This window comes from Drosophila santomea, chromosome 2L, assembly GCF_016746245.2.
Source record: "Drosophila santomea strain STO CAGO 1482 chromosome 2L, Prin_Dsan_1.1, whole genome shotgun sequence".
In the NCBI taxonomy this organism is placed as follows: domain Eukaryota; kingdom Metazoa; phylum Arthropoda; class Insecta; order Diptera; family Drosophilidae; genus Drosophila; species Drosophila santomea.
Genome location: NC_053016.2, coordinates 11,133,635 through 11,147,557, shown reverse-complemented (window position 1 = coordinate 11,147,557; position 13,923 = coordinate 11,133,635). Strand labels below are relative to the sequence as shown.

Below are 13,923 nucleotides of genomic sequence, written 5' to 3'. Positions count from 1 at the left end.
TGGTCACTTGAACGATAAGAGAAATTCACGTTTCTTTTTTTATATATATACAAAACAAATGTTTGTTATATTTTCATGAATTTTTGGCTGTTGAATATGGGAAAAAAGTTGACCACCGAACAAACTATTTTTTGTTGGCGCCAATTTCCGGTGGCGCTTTAAAATATGCAACGCTTTGTCCCTGTCATGTGGCATTAAGGACGCCCGAAATGCGATTGACAGCCAACACACACAGAAATATGGCCAAAAATAATAGCAAACGTCAAGTAGTACAGAATGTTTTTCTACTTATTTTTTTTGTATTTCTACCTCTCTCTTAACGCTTTTCCAACGATTGCTAATGCATAAAAAATTGACCCACATTTCGATTAAATATACATATTCATATTTACGTTTGTTTAAGCAATGAAATAAGAGTATAGAAACACCAACGCAAAAACCTTTTTTCATGAATAATAAAGTATGAAACACGAGAGTTGATTCGAGCATGAAAATAAAATTGAATCGATTTATCAATGTACCGGGTGGAGGGCGATGTTCTTGGTCTTACTAAAAATAAGAGAGGATTCTTAAGTTGGAATTTTCGAGCATTTACCAAAAGTAATTTTATTGGAATTATATTTGTTTTGTCAGAGCATTGTTTATTGTTTATATTTGATAGAAAAACGGGAAAAAAGTATAATATATTTTTCATAACATATGATGGGTATTTTGTTCTTATACCTTTGTTTCTGCATCAGAACGACTTTTCTTCAAGTGGTTGACATGTGGCATTGAATAAATCAGCTTGTTCCAAAAGTTTGGATTATTTCTCTCCAGATAGGTGTTCAACACCATGTACGTCCTTAACTCGCTGTCTAGATCATCGAAGTTTTCTACATCGGGATAAAGGACAACGATCAGGCGCTTGCACCGATCCTTCGAGGTGGCATGCAGCGCCAGTCTGAACTCGAGGCGACCCCAGGTGGACTGGAGGAAGTTCTTCGTCATCAGGATGATAATGCGCCTTGAGTCCTTGACAGATTGGTTAATGCAATCGGGAATGGACTCGCCCACCAACCAATCTCGCAAGTAAAAACATAGCCTAAACTTGTGCTTGCCGTTCTCCAGGCGATCCACGAACTCCTCGATAAACTCTTCGTCCTTGTGGGTGAATGAAAGGAATGCATCGTATTTCTTGTCCTCGTCGAGTTCCCGGCGGGCCGCCAAACTGAGGCATATTTCGTGTTCGTAGAACCAGATCATTATGGGTCGCCTGAAGCAGACAAAGACGTTAAGGGACAAAGCAAGGATCAGCAGAGAGACGGCGAGGGAGGTGAAGTAGATAAGGACCGAGGGGCATATATCAGTCTCGTCGATCTCAATCAACGATCGTCCAGTACCACTGCATTGAATAGCTGAAGCGTTTGCAATATTTTTTACTTGCGCCTTTACGAATACCAGGAAGTCCTTCTCTTTGCAACTGCAAGTCCACGGATTCCCAAAAAGTGATAGTTTCATCTGGGATGAATTCATTCTTTTCTGCAGGAATCCCCGTACTCGATTGTCCAGAGCCGAGAAATTATTGTTACTGATGTCCAGGTGTAAAAGTTTCTCTGGTAGTTGATCAATATCGGAAAGTCTGTTGTTGGCAAAATAGAATCGGGTCACACTTGAGTATCCTGGTAGCACGCTGGATGGCCATATCTCGAGATTATTTCTTTCAAAGATGAGAGTTGTTTGTCCCAATGCTGGTGTGGGTAATGGTGGCACTTCGCGTAGCTCCTTTCCACTGCAGTCGATCATCAATGTGAGCGATTCAGAATTGGAGGTGTCGACGCAGCAAATGCAGTCTACAGGACACTTATCCTGAGTTATGTTAACGCGTTGCAGGACTGTTTCGTATTCCATCGGCTCGTGCTTCCTGAGATACGATAGGAAGGTTTTTGCCCTGCAATTGCATTCCCATGGGTTCCCAGAAAGTTCTATCTGGGTGATATTCTCCCGATATTCAAGGAAGGCTACCACGCCATCATCCAGATATTTTAATAGATTATTGCGTACGTCTAGGTACGTTATGTTTTCTGGGAGCAGGTGAAGTGGAAGTTCCCTTAAAAGGTTTTGGGACATGTGCAATTTCTGTATCGAGGCATGACCGGTAACGATTATATTATCCGGATTAGTGAGTTTACTTATTTCGTTTGCATCAAGATATAATGTCGTGTTGTTCGGCATCGAGTTCGGTAGCATTGGATAAAAGTCTAGAGTTAAATTCTGGCAATTTATAAAGAATTCACCCGTCTGCCTTTCGAAACAGCAAGAGCATCTGTAAGGACAGGGCGCGTTAAGATGGTGGAGAATAATTTCATCGTACTCCCCCGAAAACAGCCAAATGACGTGATTTAAAGCCTCCATTATCTTTAAATCAAAGTATATATCCGAACTGCTAAGGGCACCTATTATATCATCTTCATGTGCTTCTAGGTATAAATGATCTATATGTTCAGCAAAAAAATAGCTCAAGTATGCGCCTTTTGAACCTACTTCCATATAGTCCATTATAGCGTCAAATTTGGATGCTATTATCCGTAACAATTTTGCTTTATTCCAAAAGAAATCTTGTAAATAGTATTCATCGCAGTAGATAATCCATTTGTTGCCAAACTGATTGAAAGTATTAACTTTGAGTAGATATTCAACAACCTGCGGGCTTAGGGTAGTAATATTATTATGTCTGATGTCCAGATAGTAAAGACTTTTAGGCAGTTGGCTCACGCTTAGACTTGTTAGTTGGTTGTATGACACGTCTAAGCTTTTTATGTTTTTATAACCTTCTAATGATTTGTAGGGCAGTTCAGCTAACCGGTTGCTCTGAAAGACCAGAATGGAATATCCTTTTTTCGGAACCGGTAGCGATGGAATAGATGTGAGATCTTTCTGTCTACAATCAATTTCTAAACGTGAATTGTCTCGATCATATGTGCAACTGCATTGAAAGGGGCATGCAACCTTATTAATTCCAAATGTAAACTTACAGTAACTTTTGTATGGTTCACATATGACTGCAGTAAAATTTTTAAAGTATTTATATCGGTTTAGTTCTATGGCTTCAAGAATCTTGAATTTGTCAAAGTTTTTCAGGTCCACCACACCCGCAACCTTCATAATGCAATATGTTAATGATTCCTGAAGTGTAGAAGATCTGAAATGCAGGCACACATTAATGTAAGAAAAGCGACACTTTCTTTACTTACCTCAAAAACGAAAGATCTTCTAAAGCAACATTATCGAAATTAAGCCGACTTATGCTTGTTAAATTTTCAAATGTTTTAGCCGTCAAACCATTTACATTTAATCCAGTAAATGTGACGCCGCTTATGTTATATTTACCATGAAAAACATTTTCTTCCACTGTTAGTGTCGGTTTTTCAAAAGTATTTGGATTATGAATTTTGATATGCTTGGTGTCGTTCATGGTCTTCCGAATGTAATTGTTTATAACCATGGAATTAAGTGGACTGTCATATACATATTTAAAAGTTAGAATTTGCGGTCCATTTGCGTAATGTACATCCGTCTCAGTTATCAGCAAGGATGGAAGGTAAATATCGTAGCCAACACTTTCCCGAATGCCAAGTAGGTCAAGATAATGTACGCCAGGGCCTATTCTCATATCGACTGCACTTCGAATTCCATGCACAGCAATTTTAACAAGTTCGTAATCAGTTTCATTACATATTTTGTAAATATTCCAACGATGAAACACTGGGCTTGTCCAACTTATTTTTAGAGTAGAAAAAACTAAACTCATTTGATAATCTTCAGTGGTTACAATATTATCAGTTATTGAGCATGATCTGTTTTCGCCAAATTCACCAAAATAAATTTCGCAGTAGTCCTTTCTAACATTGTCCAATTGCTTGGAACAGTGAATTCTAGAATGTTGAATAAAAATGAGAACAAACAGTAATATTATTTGACTCGACATTGTACGATGTTGCCTGGGTCGAACTTTAAACTGCACTAAATTGGCTGGAATTATGCTGTGCTTTTGAGTACCAAAAGAATAATTAATAAATCCACTGGGAGTAATAGCAAATTAGTTTTGCAATTATAAGCTCACCCAAGAGTGATAAAATAATGATTTAATAAATGCGAAAAAAGTGCAATGGTAAGAATTTTAGTTGTGTTCCGACTCCCTGTTGGACAATAAAAATGCAAAATATATATATATATTTATACGTATATACCCGTCACAATTCCAATAGGAACATATTCGTACAGAGGTTGGTTTCTTGGCAAACCGCATTGAAGTAACTCCTTGGCCGCCTTCTTTTCGACCCGCGATTTTTGCCTCTAGCAATTTGCAGCAGACAACAGATAAAAGCTTCGAAATCGGAGTATCTGTGTGAGCTGAGTGTCTATGTGTGGGCGAGTGACACACTTATTGATGTAATAACATGTGCATTAAATATTTATTGTATTGGGTAGACAACATGGCATTTTCTTTCGTTTACTTTTGTGCCACTCAGACACTGCCCCCTTTCCCATTTCAAAGCACTTTTTATGGGCCACATATGGAGCAGAAATCGTAAGTGGCCTGGCCCAAGGAATTGTCTTCAAGTGAAGTGATTCGAAAGGTTTTTCCTGTAGATTCGATGTGCAGGTGGAAAAGTGTGTCACATTCGATGATGGCAAAACAGCAGCTTTTGAGGGCATGCAGAGCAATGGAACCGAGACGTTTGCGTTATAAAATATGAAAGGGCAAATAAAATGGCAAAAATCAAACACTCGATGCGAAATGTGTGAAAAATTGATGTTGAAACGAATTGAAACTGAAATTGGGCAATCGCACGTGTAAATATGGTACAAAGTGCCATTGTTTTCTGTTGCATACTTGCATTGTAATTTTGTGCTTTTGACAGAGCTTTGAATTTATTTATGAAACAGAAAATTTAATAGGATACATATTCAGTGCCAATGCTGAGCTGCAGAATTTAAGGTTAATATACCCCTGAAGCCTTGCGCATAAAAGAAAAAGCTTAATTAATTTGAAAATATTATCCCTCCGGAAAGCCAAGCCATTAGAAAAAAGCAACAAAGGAAAGGGTTAATTTTCATGCAAATATTTGCTGTGTCTGCTCCACTCAATTAATAAAATTTGATCAAGTCGGCGAAAGGGTTCCTTGTGGGGGGGTCCCCCAGCATTTAATCCCTGAAAGCTGATCCCCGCCTCATGTTAATCAGATGAAAATAACAAAAAAAAACGGAAAGGCAGCAGCTCAGACATACAAAATAATTTTTTACCCTTTTGTTGCCTTAATAAACAATAACAGAGCGCGGCAAAGTGTATTATTTCTGCGTATCTGTGTTTGTTTTCCTCTCGCGTGTAAGCCAAAAAGCTGCTTAAATTTTTAATGACTGCTTGTCCTTTTAATTGTGGTGTGCATGCGTGTGTTTAAGCAGCAAGAATTGCCACTAATTTTGTCACAAATGTAGTGGAAATAATTTTAAAAATATTAACTTTATATATAAGCTTGATTGAGCTTTTCTCTCTTCAAACCAAGATAAACAAAACTGTTGGCAGTTTTTATTTCTTTTTCCCCCTTCTATACATTTTAGCCACGACACAAAATGGCAATAAATATTTACACAAGACAGCCAAAAGAAATGCTTCTATTCCAAGCAAGAATCCAAGAAAAGCGTCGCAAAGGCCAAGATACAAAAAAATGCCGCCAAGTCACGTAAATAATTAAACACGTGACATGCGTCAAGTAGAGCCTAGCCCGAAAGAGACGGCAACTAAACGTCTGATGTGTGTGCGATAAGGATGGATGTAAGGACATAGCAAACTTGATGTCGCGACTTTTTCTTTCGACAAGTGGGCGTGCGTGATTTCGTGTGTTATATTTGCTCTTGTTGCACTCCAGGATATGGCGAAAGTTTCTTATTGCCTTTTCTAAAAATAAACCACCAGAAACTGAAATACACATATATGTGTAGCTATAATGTGATATTCTTTATTTGGTCGCTTATTTGTAAATTGTTTTGTCTACGTAATATATTTCAATATTACGCTCACAATCAAGAGATAAAAAGCCTCGTTAAGTATTATGCCCCAAAGGATCGTTTAAAATATGGTCATCTTTATGCCGCTGGCTGTTGGCCAATTTATGTCTCGAGATTGTTTTTCAATAAATAGATGGTCCTTCTGTTTTTCGTTTTTCCCTTGCCTTAAGGATTCACCTGGCTGAAAGAGATGGCGAATGATGCTGTGTCCTTGTCCTTTTAATGGTCTTTTTCCTGGGCAATTAGTGACACGGCTAAACGACTTTTCTTGCCCGGCGCTTTTCCTTATCCCTCATCCTTTCGGTCAACATTTTTCCCAGGGGCCTCGTTGGCCATGTCCCGTTATTATGATTATCGTTTGGTCGTTTTGTGGGCTATTTTCCATCCCTCTCTAGCACGGCAGCATCCTTTCGCTTTCGCAGCTCTTTTCCTTTGTGCCGCGTTGACAAAATCATAAAAATGCACACAAAACACAAACAAATTATACAAATGTCTCCCGCATGAGAATGAAAAAACGGGGAGGGACTTCATTTTTTATTCTCCTCCCAATCTTGGCCCTACTTTGTTGTCACAATGTTGAGGTAATGGTCCCTAAGAGACCAAGGCGGCCAGCAAAAGCGGAATGAGTGTGTTTCAAGGCTAGGATAACGATGTGTTTCAGTTCAGAGTGGGCTTTAAATGAATCACACATGCAAAGGCGATTTAAGCGCAAAATTCTTATATAAACGAGATATTCAATTGAATCGATTTAGCAAAGATAAATATATATCAATATAAGTAAAGCATATACAATTCATAAGACAAGCTTTCATTAGATTCCCCTTATGGTATATATTATTAGGTTCAGATATAAATTAACCAAAAGGCATACATATTCAGGTTGTTCACTTCATTTCTCTTACCATTTCTCCTACCATCCATTTATAAAATGCGCATCAACGCAGCTAAATTTATTCGCCTCGGCATCGATTGGCTATAAAAAAGATTTTCCACATGAAAATGGGGATGGTGATGGTTGGTGGAAAAAGAAAGTGGTGCAGTTAAGAGCATCGAATTGTTTCAATTTCGTTGGTAAACAACAATTGGCAGCAAGTGGCGACAATTTTTGCTTGCCTCAAGTTGAAAAGTTTCATGCGGGGCATTACTCTTTTTTTATTTTCACACCCCCTCGGCACTTTGGAATTTTCATTTATAATTTTCCACCTTTTTTTTTTGAAGACTTATGCTGGCAAAGTGTTAACCCCTTGCTTTTTCACAGCCGGGAGAAGAAAATAAAAATCATTTGGTTCAATTTTCCGCATATCTTGCTCCGCTTGGTCGGTTGGAGTTTTTCGGGGGAGCGTGTGGAATTCTCATTTTTTCTTTCATTTTTTGTTTTGTCTCCCGAAGCCATGCAAATCATTTTCTTTTTCATCCAAGGCCCCCAGTTGTCGCTGCTCGCATTCAGTTTGGGGATTTTTCAGAACGAATCAATAAATTCCGTTCCCCCGGCGGGAAAATTTTTGTTCTAGAATTTCATCTTTGCGAAATTGGAACCCTTAAGAACTGGGAACTGTTCAATTTAGCTCACGTAAATATTAAATTATGAAAGTAATGTTTTTGAAGTATTTACATAGTACTGCAAAAAAAGGTTAGTTATAATATGTACTTTTAAAACATATTTGAATTATTTTATTTAATTAAGTTACTTAAGCGTATCTAAACTTCGCTCTCTCCCACCTTCGCCCTTTGAGTTTCTTTTCACTTTTTTGCCTCCGCTTGCCAAAGCCGTTGGCATTGCTGAAATTTTTGCTCCGCAGTTGGGCGAAATGCCTGTACTTTTGTTTTAACACCAGAATCCTGATCCTTTTTGTGCATGTGTGTCATTGCTGGTTCTCTTAAAGAGGACCCAAAGTTTTCAATATACCAAAAAAAGAACAGATACATATATATGTATATCGAGCACAGAAAAGCGAATAAATATATATTTTTTCTGGCTAGTATGCTCACATGTATACCATTCATTTCATTGTGGTTAAGGCCAGGCTCGAATCGCCGCTCTTGGACTTTTGGGCATTTGGCTGCGTTAACATTACGTTTCACAATTTAATTTTCGTTTTTTATTATTTTGGTTCGGATTTTGCTCTTTTTTCCCAGTGACATTGAGAGCCCAGTCCTGGCATCCCTTTGTGTTTTATCTTTCGACTCACATACGTACATATATTTTTCACTCGATTCGGCTTTCGGTCTTTTATTTTTGCCTTTTCGGTTTCATTTTTTTACATGGCCACAAGATTTACTTATTTAATTTGGTTTCCTGTGTGGCGGATATTTATTGCACACTTCTTTCTTCGCTGACGTTGGCGTTTTATTTTCGTGCTTCTGCCTTTTTAATTTGTGTGTCATTTTCAGTTGTAAAGATGGAAAGTTATGGGTGAACAATTTAAGTAAATGAAATGCCGCCGTCGTGTTATTTATATTCGCTGAAAAAAACGTCTTGAGACATTGGGCCATCCTTAATGGTTGCCAAGGATGTTGTGTAAAAATAATCCCGCAATTCCCCAAAAATTATTGCCAAGAAGTCGAAGTCCTAACTAAACTTCAAAAGTTCCCTGGAGCAACCCAAACATTCCGAACTCTCCCAATGAACTCTCCCTCATCAACCTCTAATTAGCCAACATAATCCGGTTCAGACTTTCAGTCTGGTGCCAACACTAGAGCCCAAAAATTCCCCACTGTGATGAGGAATTCAAATAAAATGCCAACTTTGATCTATTTACAAGTGATTATTAACAACAAAATTGGGTATGGGAGTGCCAGACAAGGACAACAACTACAAACGATTTGGAATTTTTGCTTAATTACACACGAGTCCTAAACTGAAAAGGACCCCATCGTCGAAAGTCCCGTGTAAATCCCTGGAGTAGTCAAAAAATGAGCTGCATCACCTTCATCATCCTCTCTCGGTCCCTCAAACATGGCTCCCCCTCCCTTGGCCCCTGTCTGCTTTTGGCCATGTCAAATATTTGGGCAAAGTCCAAGCTGCGCTCCCTCTTTTCCCCTTGTCCATGTCCATAAGCCCAGCTCCTCCTCCCACCCCTTTCGTCAGCATTTGCTCATCCAATTGTCGCAGTGGAAGGACGAAAAGCAGAGCAGGTCCTCGCTCAGGTTTTGGGGTCTATGAGGGGGTGGGGACGGTCCCTTGACCAAAAAAGAACAGCGCGTTAGTGGAATAAACTTCTTTTGGCCCTTTACAGAAAGGGACTCGTGCATCTAACCTAGGCATCTAGGAATATCTCTTAAGTTAGTATAAAAAGTTATTTAAAATATTTCTTAGAAAAGAAAAATAGAATATATCCCCATTAAAAATAATAATTCGAAAACATTTTAAGTCTATTGGCTTACAGGGTATCAAGGACTTCGTTCAGCAAATCATCGCTCCTTGGTTTTATTGTTGGCATTGCCTTTTTCGGGGTTCACTGACTGTCAACATTGGGCCACCCTAGTCGCCCTGGCCACCCTAGCCACCCTGTTCCGCCTTTCCTTCCGCTCTGGTACCCACCAAAATCGTACACCTTCCCCGTCCATTTTCCTCCAGGGTTGCCAGACAACGCACAGTCAGCGGAAAAAGTCGCGTAGCTCGACGAAAAGCGAGAGAAAGGCGCCGGGAAAGCGGCTGGAGAAAGTGGCAGGAGCTGTGCGAAAATAAAGCAAAGAAATCATTTTTAAATGCGGCTTAAAATTATCTTTGATAAGCGTGCTGAAATGTTCTCATATTTTTTTCATCTGCCGCTTTTCCCTGCTTTCTCTGCTGTTTTTCGCGCAGTTCAGTAATTTATAGTCTTCTGAACTTGAGTCGCATTAAAAGGTTATTTCTGGCCAGATCAAAGGAAAGCCCAAGTTGGTGGGGTTGAGTTTAAGCTGCTTAAAAACCGCTAGGTTGGTTATTAACTCAAAAAAATGGTAAAGGTGCATACTTCATTTTATAGTTTAGCGATGAAGGGGATAATGGGAAATAAGGGATTTAAATGGGGCTTATGCATGGTTGTTAAATCAGGATGCGCAGAATCCGGCAATAATACCTATAATACCAACAGAATTTATCAATTGTTAAATTTTATTGCAAGCTTATGGGTTTTCCAAACGTTTTGAATTATTAACTGAGAAAATTTTTCTTATTAACCTTCGTCCTCGTGAAGTCCCGATGCCCTACTTCAGAAATTACAATGTGCAGCACTCCAGAAAATCCTCTCGTTTTTTTTCCATTCCCATTGATTTCACTTCTAGTATACCGCACTACCAACAAAAACCAATCAAGGAGAACAAAGAGCAATGAGTAACAAAATAACAAGAATCAAAAGTTCACTCTGCTCAACAACAACAATAACATCGAGTGGAGGACTCCACTTTGCACTTGATTTGTTGTGAAGCAGACGGTAGACATAAAAAAAAATTATCCAGCTCACCTGCAAAATAAGAGAGATCCGAAAAACAAAAAAAAAGTATAAAGTGAAGACTAGCAAAAGTTGTTCAAAGAATATTCAGCTGCTGCCATCACTGCAAGAAATCTTTAATAAAAATTATATACTGCTATGGATGGATGTGCAGTAATAATATTAATAATATGTAATATACTCATTTTATGATTCTAAAAAACTGCTCTTAGTGGTATCTTCGAAAACTAAATACCTCCGTTAATAGTAGTTATTAATAAATATATATACAAATTCAACAAAGAATACGAATATCGATTTAAAAACATTATACAAGAATATAATTATTAAGTATTATCATTAAACTTGAATTTTTCTGATAGAATTTTTCGAAGTGCCTCACAGCTGCTGCATACTACCTATTTCTTTCTTAATTTTCCTCACCTTTGTTGGAAAAGTTCCGTCTCTTTGTCCTTGTGCCTGTCAAAGTGTTGACCCATGTCGACGCCGTCGAAGATGATTTTCCCCGCAAACTTTCCCCAACTCGGCATCTCAGTCGGCTGTCCCAAGTGGGCCTTCATTTTGGGGCTAAAAAACTTTTATAATAGATTTCAAATTTCTCAGCCGCCGGATATTCTCTGGAGTAATCAAGCAAATTAGTGAGTTTCTCAAGAGAATCGCAGGCTTGGTCCACGCCCAATCCCAATCCCAATGCCGAATTTCAAACACCCACTTGGCTCCCTCGACAATTTTGCGGTTGGCAAATTGTTGACAGCTGCTGCAGGACGAGGTCCTTCTGCTTTTCCTTCGGCTCCTCCGACAAATGAAGATAAATGCCAAGGAAAAGTAAACGACGGCATAGAGGTCCAAAGTGTGCTTTAAAACTTAAAGAGGGAAATCTTCACATTGTAACTGGGTTTCATCCGCGACAATGCATTTTCAACAAACAAATGAGGTAGTCGTTTGAAGTCTAAGGATGTCTACTTTAACTTTTAATGGAATTGGTTGTGTCCTTAATTGTCCATACAAATCACTTATTTTCATAAACCTTTCTTACCCTTTAAACATTTGTAAAACTCCAAGCATCGATGGGTAATACTCGGGTCAAAATATCGCAGATTTTACTCGGCTGCCAATTTTATTGCATACTTTTTGTTGATGAAGATGAATTGCAGTTTGAACTTTGATAGCAACAAAGTTCACTTCGTTTTACTCGTTTATTCTTCGCTGGGTTCTTCTGTTGTTGTTTTTTCTTGTTGGGCTATAAAGTTTTGTTTTTCGGTTAAAAAAGTTTTTGATAAAATTGTCGCAATTGCATGTTTTATTGGAACCTTAGCTTAACTCGAAACATGTACACTTTACACCGCAAAAAAAATAAGATAAAATGGTAATTAGTACGTATTTCAATGTAGATTACTATTTCGAAATACCTAGAATTCAAATTTGAAGATAATGCGTAAAACCTAAAGAATGTGGTTCTTAACGAACGTACAATTACTAAAATCATGAAATAGGAACATTTTTGATTTTCCTAAAATCGGTTTTATTTAATTTTCTATCAGTGGAGTGCAGTAAGAAATGCAATAAATGTGTCAAAGGGTCGTTGCAATTACAGACCTTCCCCAGAGAGGCCCCTCGATTTGGCCGTCTAGTGTAGGGGCGTGACATCCGCCCCCTGCCTCCAGTGACTAACAAACTTTAACTAAATTAAAGTCAAGACGAAAAAGCTAAGAGAGGGTTAAGTGGGAAGAGAGGGTGGTAAGGAAAGTTTGAGTCTGGAAAACACAGAGCAAGGAAAAAGTTCAAATTACAAAATGCAACAAAGAAGTCGCAAAGGGCGAAGAAAAATAGAATGGGATGACAAGAATTTTGTAGATAAAAGAGAAACTTGTAAGAAATTAGAAGACAGCGTTAAATAAAATATTAACAGCAAAATTATTAGGGGAATGAAAATCAATGAAGATTCTAACCAGGAACAGATAAAATTATAAAAAGTTCCTTTATTTATTTTAACATTATTTATTGCTGCCCCGCCCTGCTACCTACCTTAACTACGCTAGTCTACTTTTTTTAGATAATTTAATTTTTCACAATTTTAAGTTTTTGGCTCATCACTAAACGTTGTGTGAGTAGACAAAAAGCATTTAATCACCAGGTCTGTTGGAGGTCCTTGCCCGAGTGTTTGCTCATCGCGCTTCAGCCGACCCAATTCCATTCGAAAGAGCTTTAATCGTTTATTTACACAAGCAAATGGCCATTAGGTTAATGCTATTTGAGGTCTACTCGGCCAGAAAATCGACAGGGCCAACAAGTGGGGCTCATTCAAGCCAGGCATTTCAATTAGCTTTTAAAGTCCATTTGAGCACGAAAGACAAATCGCAACGCTTTACATTACACATAATTAGACTTCAGAGAACACAGAGAACACACCCTAATGATGATGTCCTGGCGTTTTTGGTTGTTTACCTGGTTTCCTTATAAAGAGAAGCTTTCCACAATATGAGTTCCCCGAATTTTTGATTCTGTTAACGATATTCGTAAAATTAACGTTAAAAATCAAATATCTTATAGATTTGTACGACTGACTTTTATGTAATAGAGTAAACTGATCAGAGCTATTTCTAAACTTGATCTGCACTCGTTTTACATTTTTCATTTATCCTAAAGTCTTAAATTTGTTACTCGATACTTGATTTGAACGTTTATATTTTACCTTTCTGTCCCGCTCTAGGTTTTCTCTCCACTTTGCATGCTCTCCTTCTCCCCCGAGCTTTTGACCTTGAAGCCAGTTCTTTCTCCGACGCTCTCGTTGGAATGCACTGGAAGGTCACTTCTTCCACCTGTCGCCATTCCAATCGCCGCAACGATTTCTCGTTCATTTGTCCATCGACGATTGACCGACAAGGAAGTGCGAGGAAGAAGAAGAGGAAGAGGGAGGAGAAGAGAAGCGAAGCCGCTGCGCTTATATATTAAATATATAGCTTTTTTTAATTAGTCACGTTGAGTTCCGAGTGCCGTGTTAAGTGGAAGTATTTATTTAGGCCCTTAATTTAATCAATCCGACCTCGAGTGTCCGTGTGCGTTAACAGTAAACGTGAAGCGTATTGGTATTGGTAATTGGCTGCCGCTAAATTGAAAGTTTCAAGTTTTCCCGTTCATTATTCGCGTCGACCGTGTAAAAATTGAGTTTGAGATCGCAAATATGTTCACCAGTCGCGCTTCGTTTTTGGCCAATCGCCGCATGATTTTCGATTTCTCCGAGAAGAACAACGACATCTACTTGGAGTAAGTGTGTGCGAGTGTGTGTGTGTGCTAGTGGGTGATTCGAGAACAGTAAGCACTCGCAAAGCAAAAAATTTATAGAAAATAACTACATTTAGTTTTTGAAATATTTAGATTTTTCATTGATATATGCATATATATGGCTTATTACAATTAACTTAAATTTAATTCCTATAATTAT

General features: G+C 38.3%; 2 protein-coding genes across 4 annotated transcripts in view; one reads left to right on the top strand and one right to left on the bottom strand.

The window, feature by feature from the left end:
* Positions 1-13,923, top strand: part of LOC120443847 (CUGBP Elav-like family member 2) — a 106,260-nt gene that overhangs the window by 49,391 nt on the left and 42,946 nt on the right. The window contains exon 1 of one of the 3 annotated variants that reach the window (XR_005615603.2): positions 13,337-13,745. The exons of the other annotated variants lie outside the window; for them this stretch is intronic. The gene's annotated coding sequence lies outside the window, so the exon portion shown is untranslated. Of the gene's footprint in view, positions 1-13,336; positions 13,746-13,923 lie in introns of those variants that run through there. 3 annotated transcript variants of the gene reach the window in all.
* LOC120458026 (protein toll-like) lies at positions 718-3,967 on the bottom strand. The gene is made up of 2 exons (XM_039645531.1): positions 3,234-3,967; positions 718-3,181 (listed from the first exon to the last, which is right to left on the bottom strand). The coding sequence occupies exons 1-2, from the start codon at positions 3,965-3,967 to the stop codon at positions 718-720; spliced, it is 3,198 nt and encodes a 1,065-aa protein (XP_039501465.1).